At 38.3% G+C, this 15,405-nt stretch overlaps 4 protein-coding genes across 10 annotated transcripts in view; all 4 read left to right on the top strand.

Annotated features, from left to right (window-relative positions):
• The window catches only part of LOC124986835 (protocadherin alpha-C2), a 239,146-nt gene that overhangs the window by 145,551 nt on the left and 78,190 nt on the right, over window positions 1-15,405 (top strand). The window lies entirely within an intron of this gene.
• Window positions 1-15,405, top strand: part of LOC124986841 (protocadherin alpha-3-like) — a 187,576-nt gene that overhangs the window by 124,139 nt on the left and 48,032 nt on the right.
• LOC124986840 (protocadherin alpha-6-like) overlaps window positions 1-15,405 on the top strand; it is a 166,458-nt gene that overhangs the window by 99,831 nt on the left and 51,222 nt on the right.
• Window positions 10,982-13,441, top strand: Pcdhac1 (protocadherin alpha subfamily C, 1). Its single transcript, XM_047555643.1, has one exon. The coding sequence runs from the start codon at window positions 10,982-10,984 to the stop codon at window positions 13,439-13,441; it is 2,460 nt and encodes an 819-aa protein (XP_047411599.1).

Below are 15,405 nucleotides of genomic sequence, written 5' to 3' on the forward strand. Positions count from 1 at the left end.
GCATTTTTTAGTTACCATTTCTGGTTTTGTTCATTTGCTTCTGTGGGTTTGAATTACCATCTGGTGTCATTTCCTTACCTGATAGAGCTGCTCTCCTACCCAACTCTTTTGCACTGTGATTGGCAAATTTGTTACATTTCTGTTATAAATTCAACAACATATGTCTTTATGTTGTTTCGTACAATTGCTTAAGATACAGGTTTTCTATTTCACCTTCAAGTATGGCCCTCAGAAGTTAAAGTCATACTTTGGTTAATCAACTCCAAGAGGAGATCAAGTCCTTCTATTTTAAACTCCATATATGTGGTAATCAAGTTCAAAATTTGTTTGTTTAATAGTCACATTGTACTGGGTTTTTTGTTGCTATAACAAAATATTTGAGACTGGATAAGTTATAAAGAAAAAGGGTTCATGTTGACTCAAAGTTCTGGAGGTGGGAAAGTTCACAAATACAGTGCCAAATATTTGCTTAGCTTCTTGTGAAGTCTTCATAATGGAAAATAGAAGGGTACATGTGGGAGAGTCCACATGGTAAGAGAAGAAGGAAGAGAGTGAAGGAAGGGAGACAAGCTGGCTTGATACCACGTGCTCTCACAGTTACTAATCCAGTACCAAGAGACCTAACTTACCACTGCAAGATCAAGATGGGCATTAATCACTTCTGAGGGTGGTGTTCCATCACCTAATCTCACAGGCCTCACTTCTGAAAGGTCCTACAACTCTCAATATGGTTACTTTGAGTGTCAAGCTTCCAACAAATGAATCTTTGGGAAAAAAATGATATCCAAATGATAGCAAACCATATCACCTATTTTTCATGATGGATTGGAAACTAGAATTTTGTGTCTTTTTTTTTTTTTTTTTTTTTTTTTTTGCTAGTTGCAAAACTGTCAACAATGAGGCTGTACTAGACTTTTATACCTCCTTTTTTTTTCCATTACTAGGTATTGAACTCAGGGGCACTTCACCATTAGGTTACATCCTCAGACCTTTCTATTATTCACTTTGAGATAGGATCTCACTAAGTTTCTAAGGCTGTCCTTGAACTTGCAATTCTCTATCTCAGCCTCCCAAGTCCCTGGGATTTCTGGTGCGTGCTACTGTGCCTGGCTTATACTTACGTTTTTTAAAACTCAAATTTGCTGATTAAGAGCCAGCCTATCTCTTTCAATCACACCATATATTTGCCTACCTTCAAGCTTCATATTGCTATATATTTGGTAAGCACTCGCATTAAATCTTCCTCTGAGCTGCCAATGAAGATTTTAAGTGTGGCTGAAAAGGAAGTTCTAAAATCACTACTAACCCTCTACCTAATATCAGTTTATTAGATAATGCCTAATTTTAAATAAAAATATGATTATGCTCTCAACATTTTTCCAAAAAAGGCTGTATACTAATCTCATGCTATATGATGGTTTCAAAAATGATAAACAAATATCATTAGGATAGATTCTTAAAAGGAATTAAAAGTAAATAAAATGATAATAATAATAAAGTGGCAAAACACTAGCCGCTTTCATTTTAAACATTAAACACAAGAATTAGTCCCATAAAAATCATGAGCATATCAGGATACTTATTATAGATTTTATTCAATACTGCCATGGATGTTTAAGACAACACAGGATAAGAATATACACACATACATGTGTTATGTTAGAAAGAAGAATAAAATATATTGTTGAATGATAAAAAATGTCCAGGTAATACAAGTTTTTTACTTGTAAAATCCCAGAAAATTAAAAATCCCAGAAAATCAAGGAAAAATATTTAGAACTGAGAATATTTCAATGAGATGATTAGTTTAAAATATTTAAATCAGTACTTTCCCACATACCTACAAAACTAAACAAAAGTGGGCTTTTTATCAGCTATGGATAAATGAAAATGTACATTCAAATGTCTCTTATCTTCCATGAAACTCACCAAAAACAACAAAAAGAGCAGCAAACAAAAAATAAGACCATACCTGTGATGAAACTCTGTAAATATTTGAATAAAACTATAATAATTATGAACATAACTTCCCAAGTGCCATGAAGAGTAGACCAAGCTGTGAGAATGCTGTGAAAGTATACCTACCACTGGAGAGCTCTATAAGGCCTGGTGCATTGGTGTTTCCACGTGGTAACTCACACTGAGATGAAAAACCTTAGAACCGAAAGATCTAGGTGGAGACTGAAGCATGATACTCATAATTCTATGACTAAATAGGAGAGAAGGCAGGGCTGAATGTGATAGTGAGCAGATGCCCCATTATTTCAAGATTGAACCTAAGGATGTGGTAAGCTGAAGAGAAAACTCTGAATGACAAGTTGTCTTGCAGTTGGCAGTTCTCATCAGTTAAAGACATGTAAAAGCTCTGATACACACAAAACACTATCAAAATGACAAAAAGGAAAGTATAACTTTAACTCAAAGAATTTATTACCCATCTAATTACATATTCTACCTGAAAGTAGATGGTCTTGGAAAAACTTCTCTCAAAGATAAGTAATGCTCACAAAAGAGTCAACATGGGATCTATGTTCATATTGCAAGAAAGGAACAATATATACATGACAAATTACAGATAAGAATATACACCTGAAATTTTTTACAAGCAGACAACATTTTTGACTAGGAGTCTTTGGCCAAAGGATTCACAAAACCTAATTAATCAATTGTTTTTAAATTAAGAAGTAAAGATTTTTTTATCATATATTTGTCATGTACAGTATGTTGTGAAGTATGTATACATTGTGGAATGGCTTAATCAAACTAATTAATATAGGTATCACCTCACATACTTTTTGCACTGATAGGACTAAAAATCTACTCTGCAGTTCTCAAGAATAGAATACATTGTTGTTGACTATAATTACCATGCTGCATGATAGATCTTTTGAATTTATTCTACTATCTAACTGAAATTTTGTATCCTTTGACCAACATATCCCCATTCCAACCCCTTGTAACCACCATGCTACTGTCTACTTTTATAAATTCAACTTCATTAGCTCTCATGTACAGACATCCCTGGATATCTGTGGTTTTGGCTCCAGAGCCCCCACAGATCCCAAAACTTGTGAATGCTCAAGTTTCTTATATAAAATGTGCATAAAACCATATGCACATCCTCCTGTACATTTTAAATCATCTCTAGATAATTATAATGCCTAATGTAATATAAATGCTATGTAAATATTTGTTACATTTTATTGTTTCAGGAATAAGGACAAGAAAAAATGTACATGTTCAATTTAGAAGCAACTTTAAGAAATATTTTTGATCAGTAGTTGAATCCAGATGTTAAATCCATGAATGTGGAGGGTTAACTGTATAAGTGAGATCATGTGACATTTATCTTTCTGTGCCTGGCTTATTTCACTTCACATAAAGTCCTCTAGATTCATCTGTGGTATCACAAATGACAAGATTTCCTTCTTCATTAGTATTCCATTATGTAGGTATATATTTTCTTTATCCATTTACTCACTGATGGAAATTAAGGTTGGTTCCATGTCTAAGCTATTTTGAATAGTGAACATGGGAGTACAAATGTTTCCTTGACATATTGATTTCATTTCTTTTAAATATGCACCCAATAGTGGGCTCGCCAGATTATATGGCAGTTATTATCTTTAACTTTTTTTTTTCATGCTGTTTTCCATAGGGCTGTACTAGTTTATATTCCCACCAACAGCATGCAGGGGTTCCCTTTTCTCCATATCTTTGCCAACATTTATTCTCTTTCATCTTTTGACAACAGTCATTCTAACAGGTGTGAGATAATATCTCATTGTGGTTTAAATGTGCATTTCCCTGATGATTTTGAGCATTTTTCATATAACTATTGACCATTTGTGTGTGTGTGTGTGTGTGTGTGTGTGTGTGTGTGTGTGATGCTATTCAGGTATCAGAGCTGGGGATTGAACTCAGGGCTTTGCACGTGCTAGGAAAACACTACTTTTGAGTTGTATCTGTCATCCCCTTTACTCATTTTATTTCTTTTTTAAGATTAAAAGTTTTTTTCTACCTATTGCCTAGAAGCAAAATTAGTGAAAATTAAAGTATAAAAATAAGTACAATTTACATTAACATTCCACTCAAAGTGAAAATAGCAATAAAAATCATGTATATAGGTCAAACTTCATCAAAAGCACAAAATAGTATGTTACTTTTATGAGAAAAAGATGACCATTAAAAATGTGTAACAGACACACACTTTTATCTCTAAACTAAAAATGCCCTCAAATTTCTCATCCTTAATCTAAAACTAGTTATAACTTCCTTTAAAACATACTATTTGTTTTAACTCATTTGCATTAGGACACACAAAACTCTTAGCATCTACTGGAAAGACCCACAATGATATGATTAAACTTTATCTTGCATTTTCAGAGTGATACAGCACAGTTTATCATATTAAAAAGATAATTTTATTTATTTTGCCTATAAATAAAAAAATATAACTTAGACTATCTTCTAATACTTTGTTCATTTTCAAATGGGTTGTTTTCTTATTGTTGAGTTGTTTAAGTTCCTTATCTATTTTGGATATTCACCTTTTATTGAATATATGACTTAATTTTGAATCAAGAACTTGAAACAGGGTTCCAGAGTTTCAATGATAAAATGAAAAGGCCATAGAAGATCATGAAAAGTGAACTGGCACAATTCATGAAATAAATGGAAGAGAAATATAAAATCATCACAGAAATTAAGGATGTATTCGAAGCTGTAAAAAAGGTGAACAGGTTCTGCCTGGTATATATAGTCCAGATCAAGAAGAAACACTTGCAGAATCTGAGAAAAGTAAACGGGAAATGACAAAGAATTCAGCAGAATTAGGGAGAAAAGCATATCTTTGAAACACAGAAAATGTCCTGATAAATGTCCTCAAAGAGATCAAATATGTGGAAAAGGGAAAAATACCCGAAGGTATCATTCAAGAAAAAGAATGTGAAATACAAATAAACTTCAGATTTTTGTAATGTAAATCTACTTTTGTCTTCAGCCTGTGACAGCTTAGCAGATAGGCATTGGCAATGGTTTGCCCTGATGGTCAGACTGCAATCTTGGACTCTCATCACATACAGTATTTAGAATGAGAGAACTGGATGTCTTTTTCTTGGAGGTGATTGGCCTGCCTGAAGCATGATTTAAGTTTTGAGGGTCATAGTTTGAAGATGGAAAATATTTTTAAATAAAGGTATTTTTTTTGAGAAATTGGTACATCATTAATAAAAATAATAAGCAAACATAACAGAGTTAATTAGAGTGTAAATTCACAAAGAAAGATCCAAGATACTTTAGAGAGTACATCATAGAGAAAAATTAGTTCCTTAGAACAAAAACTTGGGAAATAAATTCTGTAGTGATTTGTTATTTGTAAGAGATCTAAGTAAAAAAACAACAAAAAAAAGCAAACAAAAAAATGACTCAAGAGGATGTTGTATATCAAGAGTGCTTTAGCCACTTACTTTAGAAACTTGAGAAACAAAATCAAATGATACAGATCTCTATCCTCAAAGAACTCTGACTCTATTAGACTTGCTTTGGGCACTTGGTTAAACTATTTTACAGGATTAAAGTTTGTTTAATGTGATTATGATGTCATATTTGTTAATTAGTTTCCATAGTACCTAATATATTTCTAGGTAACAATCTTAAGCACTAAGAAAATTTTGTTTAAAGTGTAGTATCTTGCAGACCTTATTGCAAACCTGTTTGTTTTACCGAAGATAATATTTGAACTCATTTTGTTTATTATGACAATTTTGTTATTGTCCCCACAGGGGCTATTTGGTCTAGGATTGCATAGTGTCTGATTGCATAGTGCTAATATTGATCTCCCCTCAAAGAAAGGGTTTTGGAAACCTTTGGGGCCAATATAAGCCTATAGGGGGAAATCTGCAATACCCCAGATCTGCACTGCTAGAGGGGAAGATACATGAACAACATGAAAAAACAAGGGAAGAAAATGATCCAAACAAATCTAGATTCTATAGTAATAGAATCCAATGACAGTATGTTAGAAGAAATGTCAGAAAAGGACTTCAGATTATACATGATTAAGATGATTCGCGAAGCAAAGGATGAGATAAGAGAGCAAATGCAGGCCATGAATGATAATACCAATAAGCTGAAAGAGCACCTGCAGGAAGCAAAAGATCATTTCAACAAAGAGATAGAGATTCTCAAAAAAAAAAAAAAAAACCAAATGGAAATCCTTGAAATGAAGGAGACAATAAACCAAATAAAAAACTCAATGGAAAGCATCACCAACAGACTAGGCCACTTGGAAGACAGAACCTCAGACAATGAAGGCAAAATATTTAATAAAGTTGCCCAAACAGAGAAGATGGTAAGAAATCATGAACAGAATCTCCAAGAACTATGGGACATCATGAAAAGACCAAATTTAAGAATTATTGGGATTGAGGAAGGCACAGAGATACAAACCAAAGGAATGAACAACCTATTCAATGAAATGATATCAGAAAATTTCCAAAACCTGAAGAATGAATTGGAAAATCAAATACAAGAGGCTTACAGAACACCAACTGCACAGAATCACAACAGATCCACACCAAGGCACATTATAATGAAAATGCCTAACATTCAAAATAAAGATAGGATTTTGAAGGCCGTGAGAGAAAAGCATCAGATTACATATAGGGGGAGACCAATATGGATAGCAGCCGACTTCTCAACCCAGACTCTAAAAGCTAGAAGGACCTGGACCAACATATTTCAAGCTCTGAAAGAATGGTTGCCAACCAAGAATCCTATACCCAGCAAAACTAACCTTCAGATTTGAAGATGAAATAAAATTCTTCCATGATAAACAAAAGTTAAAAGAATTTACAAATAGAAAGCCTACACTACAGAATGTTCTCAACAAAATATTCCATGAGGAGGAAATGAAAAGCAACAATGTAGGTCAGCAAAGGGAGGAACTACCTTAGAGAAAAACCACTCAAAGGAGAAACCAAGCCAACTTAAAAACCAAAAATAAGCCAAATGACTGGGAATACAAATCATTTCTCAATAATAACCCTGAATGTTAATGACCTAAACTCATCAATCAAAAGACATGGACTGGCAGAAAGGATTAAAAAGAAAAACCCAACAATATGCTGCCTGCAAGAGACTCATCTCATAGAAAAAGACATCCATAGACTAAAGGTGAAAGTTTGGGAAAAAACCTACCATGCACATGGACTCAGTAGAAAAGCGGGGGTTTCCATCCTTATATCAGATAAAGTGGACTTCAAGCCAAAGTTAGTCAGAAGGGATAAAGAAGGACATTTCATACTGCTTAAGGGAACCATAAATCGGGAAGACATAACGATAGTAAATATTTATGCCCCAAACAATGGTGCATCCCTGTACATCAAGCAAATCCTTCTCAATTTCAAGAATCACATAGACCACAACACAATAATTCTGGGCGACTTTAACACACCGCTGTCACCACTAGATAGACCTTCCAAACAAAATCCAACCAAAGAAACCATAGAACTCAATAACACAATCAATAATCTAGACTTAATAGACATATATAGAATATTCCATCCATCAATGAGCAGATACACTTTCTTCTCAGCAGCACATGGAACCTTCTTGAAAATAGACCATGTGTTATGCCACAAAACAGCCCTTAGGAAATGCAAAAAAATAGAGATACTGCCTTGTGTTCTATCAGATCATAATGGACTGAGAGTAGAAATCAATGACAAAATAAAAAAGGGAAATTACTCCAACACTTGGAGACTAAATAATATGCTATTGAATGAAACATGGATAACAAAAAACATCAGGGAGGAGATTTAAAAATTCTTAGAGGTCAATGAGAACGATGATACAACATATCAAAATCTCTGGGACACTATGAAAGCAGTACTAAGAGGAAAATTCATTGCATGGAGTGCATTCCAGAAAAGAATGAAAAGTCAACAACGAAATGACCTAACATTACAGCTCAAAGTCCTAGAAAAAGAACAGAATAACAGCAAAAGTAGTAGAAGACAGGAAATAATTAAAATCAGAGCTGAAATCAATGAAATTGAAACAAAAGAAACTATTCAAAAAATTGACAAAACAAAGTGCAGTATCCTTTCACTGACAAGCTCTTTAGGGGGTATCAGAGTCACTATTTTCTTCTTTGGCTTTGAGATCTGTAATAAGAGTGCATGCAATGGACTACTCTTCTGAATTTATACCTGAAGGCCACGTTTAATGAGAGGGTTTTATAATAATAGAGCTTAATTTTATAATATAGAGCTTAAGCAGAAATTAAGATTATGATTTGCATAGTCTCCACTTAAAATTATAATTGCACATAAGTAAAAGCTTGGAAATTCCTGAATTAGGAGAAACTGAAAAATTCTGTAAAATTACAAAATGAAATATTAGCAACAAAAGGTTCTGAGAGTTTTGTTGATTCAGGATTTTAATGTTCATCTGGTAATCCTGTCCAAAAATCAAAAATCTTTTGATTTTTCATTTAGAGATATCCTTTCTCCTAAATATTGCTTTCTTACAAATCCCTGTTTTTTTGAATAAGAATGAAATGTTATACCTGGAATTAGGTAGGCATATGGTGAGATGGAGCTCACCTGGCAGGTGCTATTCAGTTCTTCTTGACACCAATTAAATACCTTGAAAATAGATGTCAGTGGTAGTTTAAATGGGGCAAAAGGAAAAAGGAAAGCTAGAAATCTGAGGAGTGTGTGAAGAATTTTTGTGATAAATTTCCATGCTGGTTCTCTGTATTAGATTTTCCTTTTCCTCACATCTTAATTTATGTCTACACATACTGTCTCCCAGATATAGTTTAGTATTCCTAAACTTGTGTAAGAGGCTTCATTATAGGTCAAAAGTTAAGGGGTTTTCCAAAAGTTGAGTGCATCTCTCCAAATGTTTTTCATATGCTGCTAGTGGAAAGAAAAACATTTAATCCCAAAGCAATTAGCTTGACTAGTAGCAGTAAATTAAAATGAGAAAATGCAAATCCTAATCTTTGCACTGAGGCAAATTATTGTTTTGTTTTTGAAATTTGGTGAAGAATAAGTTCAAATTTTGTGGACTATTTTATATCCTAGTAAAGTTTGCTAATTGTGTCTACTCTTGTGACTACCTAATAGATGACATGTTTCTTGTCCTAATTTTGTCTGAGACTTAGTTCCTTAATTCACAAAGGCAGACTAGTAAGGGTGCATTTACTATTTACACTGCCTTATGTTACATCCTGTTTATAGTTCCCTGGAAGAGACAGGGAATGGATTCGTGATGTGCAGGGGAGGTAAATGGTTCTCAGTGGAACACTGAATCCCACTTTCCAGCGGAAGAGTTCCACTTTTGGTCTTAAGAAGAAAATGATGGAGTTTTCACCCTCCCCACAATTTAAATCAGCAATTTAAAAATACACACCAATATTCAAACATAAACAAAAACTGAGAGAATTGTGTAATTAACCTACATGAACCATCACCTCGCTTCAGTAATTATCAATGCTTTTAGGCAATTTAATAACCAGAAAATGTCCTGGAAGCTTTAGTTCTTTGATCAATTGTTCAGCTTTTGCCTTTCAAATTTTGATTCTTGGGGCTTTGAACACTGCAACTATATTTAAAAGAGGATTTGAATGAGGAATTTAATCGTCCTAGCTCGCCTGTCTCAGCAACTGGTTTTAGGTGGCAGACAGAAGTTGGAGGTGTTGTGGCTCAGAGATGTTTCTCACCCAACTGATCACCTGTCGCGATTTTCGTGCAGAAGCCCGGATTGAAAGCGAAGTTGGAGAAGCTATTGGCATCTACCTGCCTCATTGCTGTTTTCTAAATATTCAGAGAATGAATTTACAGTGAGTAGTTTCCTGGTCGCACTGTGGAGAGTATCTCAGCACTTTCCCCTCCACATCTTCTCACGTCCTGTTTGGGGACAAGTTGTCAATTTTTTAATTTCTGGGTTTTGGTATTTTTACTGGTTTATGACCTCCTCTGTTACTCAGAGCATCTATAGATTCCTGCAAAGCACTCCCAGTAGAGCCTCTAGGGGAAGGAGAAACTGCGATCTGACAGAAAGAAAGAAAGTGTGGGGGGGGGGGGGGGCGTAAAATGGTAAGCCTTACGCTTGCTGGCTTTGCTGCCTCAAAAGCCTGAGTCTATGGGAAATTTGAAGTGGAAACTGTTCCCCAAAGTGCCCCTCCTTGTCGCCTCCATTGAACTCTTGGCGGTTCCGGAGACTTAAGAGGGTGCGGGAGGGACTTCGACCCTCAGCAAGGAGGCTGGGAACCCAGCACCCAATGCATGACAGCTCTTGGTTCCGTGGTTCCTGTTTCCTTAAGCTTAGAAGGCGTGGTCAGTCACGTTCACGGTTCCGCCTCTTACCGCCTCCGCCCCGCGGTTCTGCAAGGGGTTCTGCACTTTCAGCGGACAATATAGGAGGTCAGTGGGTCACAGAGGTGAGGCTAGACGCTCCACTGGGCGGAGAAGATCCCAGTCGCGTTCGGCCCCAGTTATCAGCTGTCTTCAGGAAGTGTTTAAGATTTGGGGCGTGTCAGGGCGTTGTCCTAGGAAACGCCCTTTAAGGAGAGACTTCATAGTTTCTCAGAACGTCTTCCTGTTCCCACCCTGCGCCGGCGGCCAGAGCTAGGGGCGGTATCGTAGTCTGAGGAGACCGAAGACTGCCCTTCTCCAGCCGGGGCAAGTTTACTCGTCTCTGTACCCTAGGCGGCGCTGCGCTCCTCCGCACCCGGCCGGATCAGCTTTCCCAGACGGCTGCAAAGTCTCCAGTTGAACAAACAGAGCTCCTAGCTGGCCAGCACCGGGTAATTCCCGTACTCCAGAGGCGGAAAGTCGGCCGGCGGTCTCTGCACTTCTAAGTTCGCGGCGGCCCACAGAGCTTGCTCTTCATCGTGGCTCGTGGTCCCCGGGAGTCCGGAACATGATCCCAGGTCACCGCTGGTGGAGCGTGGACACCAAAGGAGAGAATGATGGGTTGGGAGGTGGCTGTTCTATGTTTCTGGGTCTCCTGCAGCGCTGCCGCCAAACACCTGGAGTACTCAGTGTTGGAGGAGACCGAGCGGGGCGTGGGGATAGGCAATGTCGCCACGGACTTGAAGTTGCCCGCGGCTGCGCTGTCCTTAAGGAACTTTCGCATCCTTTCCCACCACCGGGAGCCCTACTTTGGAGTGGACCTGAGCAGCGGTAACTTGGTGGTCCGAGAGCCAGCGGACCGCGAGCGGCTGTGCGGGACCAAAGCTGCCTGCGTCTTGACCTATGAACTAATGTTCGAGAACCCTCTGGAACTGCACAAGATGCGTGTTCATGTCCTGGATACCAATGACAACTCACCTCATTTTCCTGCCGGCGATGTGCAGCTGCACATCCCGGAGTTTCTGACACCCGGAGCCCGCTTTACTCTCCCTAATGCCCAAGATGCTGATGAGGGAAGTAACGGGATGCTAAGCTACAGCCTAAGCCCCAGTCAGCACTTTCGCCTGGACATGGGGTCGCGGGTTGACGGCAGCGAATACCCGGAGTTGGTGTTGGAGAAAGCGCTGGATCGGGAGCAGCTTGCCACCCATCTACTGGTCCTCACAGCTCAGGATGGTGGGCTGCCTGCGCGCTCCGCAGACGCACAAGTCACCATCATCGTGGTGGACACAAACGACAACGCACCTGTGTTTGAGCGCTCTGTATACCGTACCAAGGTTCCAGAGACTGCACCAATTGGGACTGTGTTACTCCAGGTTCGGGCCTCGGATCCAGATGAAGGCTCTAATGGTGAAGTCTGGTACTCCTTAAGCAATAGCACTCAAGCAGAGCTGCGACATATTTTTCACATACATCCTAAAAGTGGGGAGGTGCAGGTAACTGCTTCACTAGGTGCACCAGAAACGCTGTTGGAGGCATACATTGAGGCAAGGGATGAAGGTGCCTTCGGTCTAGTAAGCACTGCCAAACTGCTGGTGGAGGTGACCGATGTGAATGATCATGCCCCGGAGGTGGACTTCATGACTATCTCCAGCTCAGTTCCAGAGGATGCTGCTCCTGGCACAGTGATTGCTCTCCTTAGTGTAAAGGATGAGGACCTTGGTCCCAATGGTAGAGTCACTTGTAGCATGTCCAGCAGAGGCCCTTTTCAGCTGAAGGCTTCCTTTGACAACTACTACAGCCTGCTGACTGATGGGCCTCTCGACCACGAACAGATGAGCGAATACCAGGTCCTGATCACTGCCTCAGATGGTGGCTCACCCCCACTCAGCACCCAAAGGACTCTCACTGTGTCAGTTGCTGATGTAAATGACAATACACCAAGATTTCCTCAACCACAACAAGAACTTTTTGTGGCTGAAAACAATGGCCCTGGGGCCTCTTTAGGTCGTGTGTTTGCCCAGGACCCAGACCAGGGGGAAAATGGCCTTGTCTTTTATGAACTGTTGGATACTCTTAATTCTGAAGGGATGCCAGCCTCGAGCTTGGTGGCAGTGGAACCATCCAGTGGGGAGATCACTGCCAAAATTTCCTTTGACTTTGAGAAACTCAGGGTATTTCACTTCCAAGTGGAAGGCCGGGATGGTGGCATTCCTCCCAGAAGTGCAACAGTGACCGTAAACTTGTTTGTGGTAGACAGGAATGATAATGCGCCAGTCATCTTGTTTCCCTTGCCTAGGAATGGCTCTATCCCAGTGGAAGTTGTGCCCCACTCTGCCAGAACAGGACACTTGATCACAAAAGTGGTAGCAGAGGATGCAGACAGTGGTTCCAATGCCTGGCTCTCATACCACATCTCTCAGGCTTCTGACTCTAGTCTTTTCAGAATTTCAGCCAATATGGGAGAGCTTCGTACTGCACGCTTAGTTCTGTCTACAGATGCAATTAAGCAGAGGGTGGTGGTAGTGGTTCAGGACCATGGTGACCCACCACTTTCCTCCTCTGTCATTCTGGGTGTACTTTTAAGCAATTCTGTGCCTCAGGTCCTTCCAGATTTTGAAGATGTCTGGGAACCAGGAGGGCAACTTTCTACCCAGAACTTGTACTTAGTAATTGCCTTGGCCTGCATTTCTTTCATATTTCTGGGGTGCTTACTTTTCTTCATGTGTATCAAGTTGAGCCAGAGCCCAGGTTATTCCTCTCAAAGCTGCTGTCACTCTTCAGAGGATCTGAGGCATGGAAGGAAGATGGCTTCTAATCCTTGTATGACTTCAGCCACAGTAGATGTCACTACAGTAGAGAGACTTACTCAGACATATCTCTATCGGGCCTCTCTGGGAATTGGTTCTAATAATAACAGTTTGCTGTTGCGGGGGGAGCATAATGCTGCTGACCTGAGAAATCTGGCCACTGGGGTAAGACTGAATTTGCCAGTCTCCTGCATTCAGATTCCAAATAGGAAAGGGGATCATGCAAATTTCAATGCCATGGTAAGCAAATTTTATGGGATTTGATTCCTCTGACTGGGAGATGGCTGCTAGCTATGTTCTGAAATGTTTCTTAGATGAATCTTTGATAACATTTAATCAATTAAATGGAACACTTCTCAGCATACCCTGTGCCAAGAATTCTGGGAGTATAAAAGTGTTAGAAAATTGCCATAAGCCTCAAGGAGATTGTAGTTTAGTTTTGAGAAACAAGGGTAAAACATTAAACCTATTAAAATAATAAAAGTAATATAAAGGTCTGAAACAAAAAAAAAATGAAGCACCAAAGTGTTTCTTGGGAAACATGTATACAACACTCTGCCACCTATAATGAAGAATGAAAAATATGTAAAAGTCTTTGTATACTATAAGCAAACTATTATGGAAGAGGAGATATTTATTCAAACCATTACAATGCATTATGAAAAGGTCATGATAACCACAAGAGATGTAAAAGTAAATTTCAGTGGGTGTTCAGAGAAAGGAGAGAGAAAACATGAGAGAGAACATCTGGGTGGGGAGGAAATCAGAGGAGGCTTTGTGATAGAGATAACATTTGATTTGTATCTTGAATGATAACTTATTTGATAAAATGTGACATGTTCTGTAGCTTATACTTTTCATGAATACTCTCTTGGCAAAAGAGTCTCCTTTGAGAAAGGCACTCAGAACATAGCTAATGGCTCCACAACAGTGTTTTGTGATTACATAGAAATTATAAGCATGTCTCAGAACACCTATTTGTACTGATAAAAAGAAGAAAATACTATTTGGTATAGGATTTAACAACCTTTTATTTTGCATTTTTATTAATACATTTTACAAAGAAGAAAGATGACTAATTTTTATGTCAGAAATACTTGTGTGTGTTCAAAGGTGCACTAAATATTCAAAGTCCATTCAATTTGGATTTAATTTTATTGTTTTAGAAGCCAAATATACTTAACAAATAAGTAAATATTTATATTTGAGATTAATGCATCTAATCAAAGTGATTCAAATACTGTAGTTTATTCATAGTGGCTCTTGGCATTTCGAAATTTTTTAGGGGGGTAAGGAAAGTTATTTATTTTTTATTATAAACAAATGGGGTACAACTTGTTTCTCTGTTTGTACATGAAGTAGAGGCATACCATTTGTGTAATCATACATTTACATAGGGTAATAGTTTTTGATTCATTCTGTTATTTTTTCCTTCCCCCCACCCCTCCTACCCCCCTTTCCCTCTATAAAGTCCCTCCTTCCTCCATTCTTTTTTTTTAAATTTATTTTTATTGTAAACAAATGGGATACATGTTGTTTCTGTTTGTACATGGAGTAACAGTATACCATTTGCGTAATCATACATTCACATAGGGTAATGAGGTTTGATTCATTCTGTTATTTTTTCCTTCCCCCAACCCCTCCCACCCCTCTTTTCCCTCTATACAGTCCCTCCTTCCTCCACTTTTGCCCCCCTCCCACCCCCCATTATGTGTCATCATCTGCTTATCAGTGAGATCATTCATCTTTTGGATTTTTGAGATTGGCTTATCTCACTTAGCATGATATTCTCCAATTTCATCCATTTGCCTGCAAATGCCATAATTTTATTATTCTTTATAGCTGAGTAATATTCTATTGTATATGTATATACCACAGTTTCTTTATTCATTCATCAATTGAAGGACATCTAGATTGGTTCCAAGTCTGGCTATTGTGAATTGAGCAGCTATGAACATTGATGTGGCTGTATCTCTGTAATATGCTGATTTTAAGTCCTTTGGGTATAGGCCAAGGAGTGGGATAGCTGGGTCAAATGGTGTTTCCATTCCAATTTTTCTAAGGAATCTCCACACTGCTTTCCAGAGTGACTGCACTAATTTGCAGCCCCACCAGCAATGTATGAGTGTACCTTTTTCCCCACATCCTCTCCAACACCTTTTGTTGCTTGTATTCTTGATAATCACCATTCTAATTGGGGTGAGATGGAATCTTAGTGTAGTTTTGAT

The sequence above is a fragment of the Sciurus carolinensis genome, chromosome 6 (assembly GCF_902686445.1).
Source record: "Sciurus carolinensis chromosome 6, mSciCar1.2, whole genome shotgun sequence".
NCBI lineage: Eukaryota > Metazoa > Chordata > Mammalia > Rodentia > Sciuridae > Sciurus > Sciurus carolinensis.

Excerpts from the sequence above, each read along its gene's own strand:
- Pcdhac1 (XM_047555643.1), top strand. The coding sequence starts at position 10,982 with ATGATGGGTTGGGAGGTGGCTGTTCTATGTTTCTGGGTCTCCTGCAGC.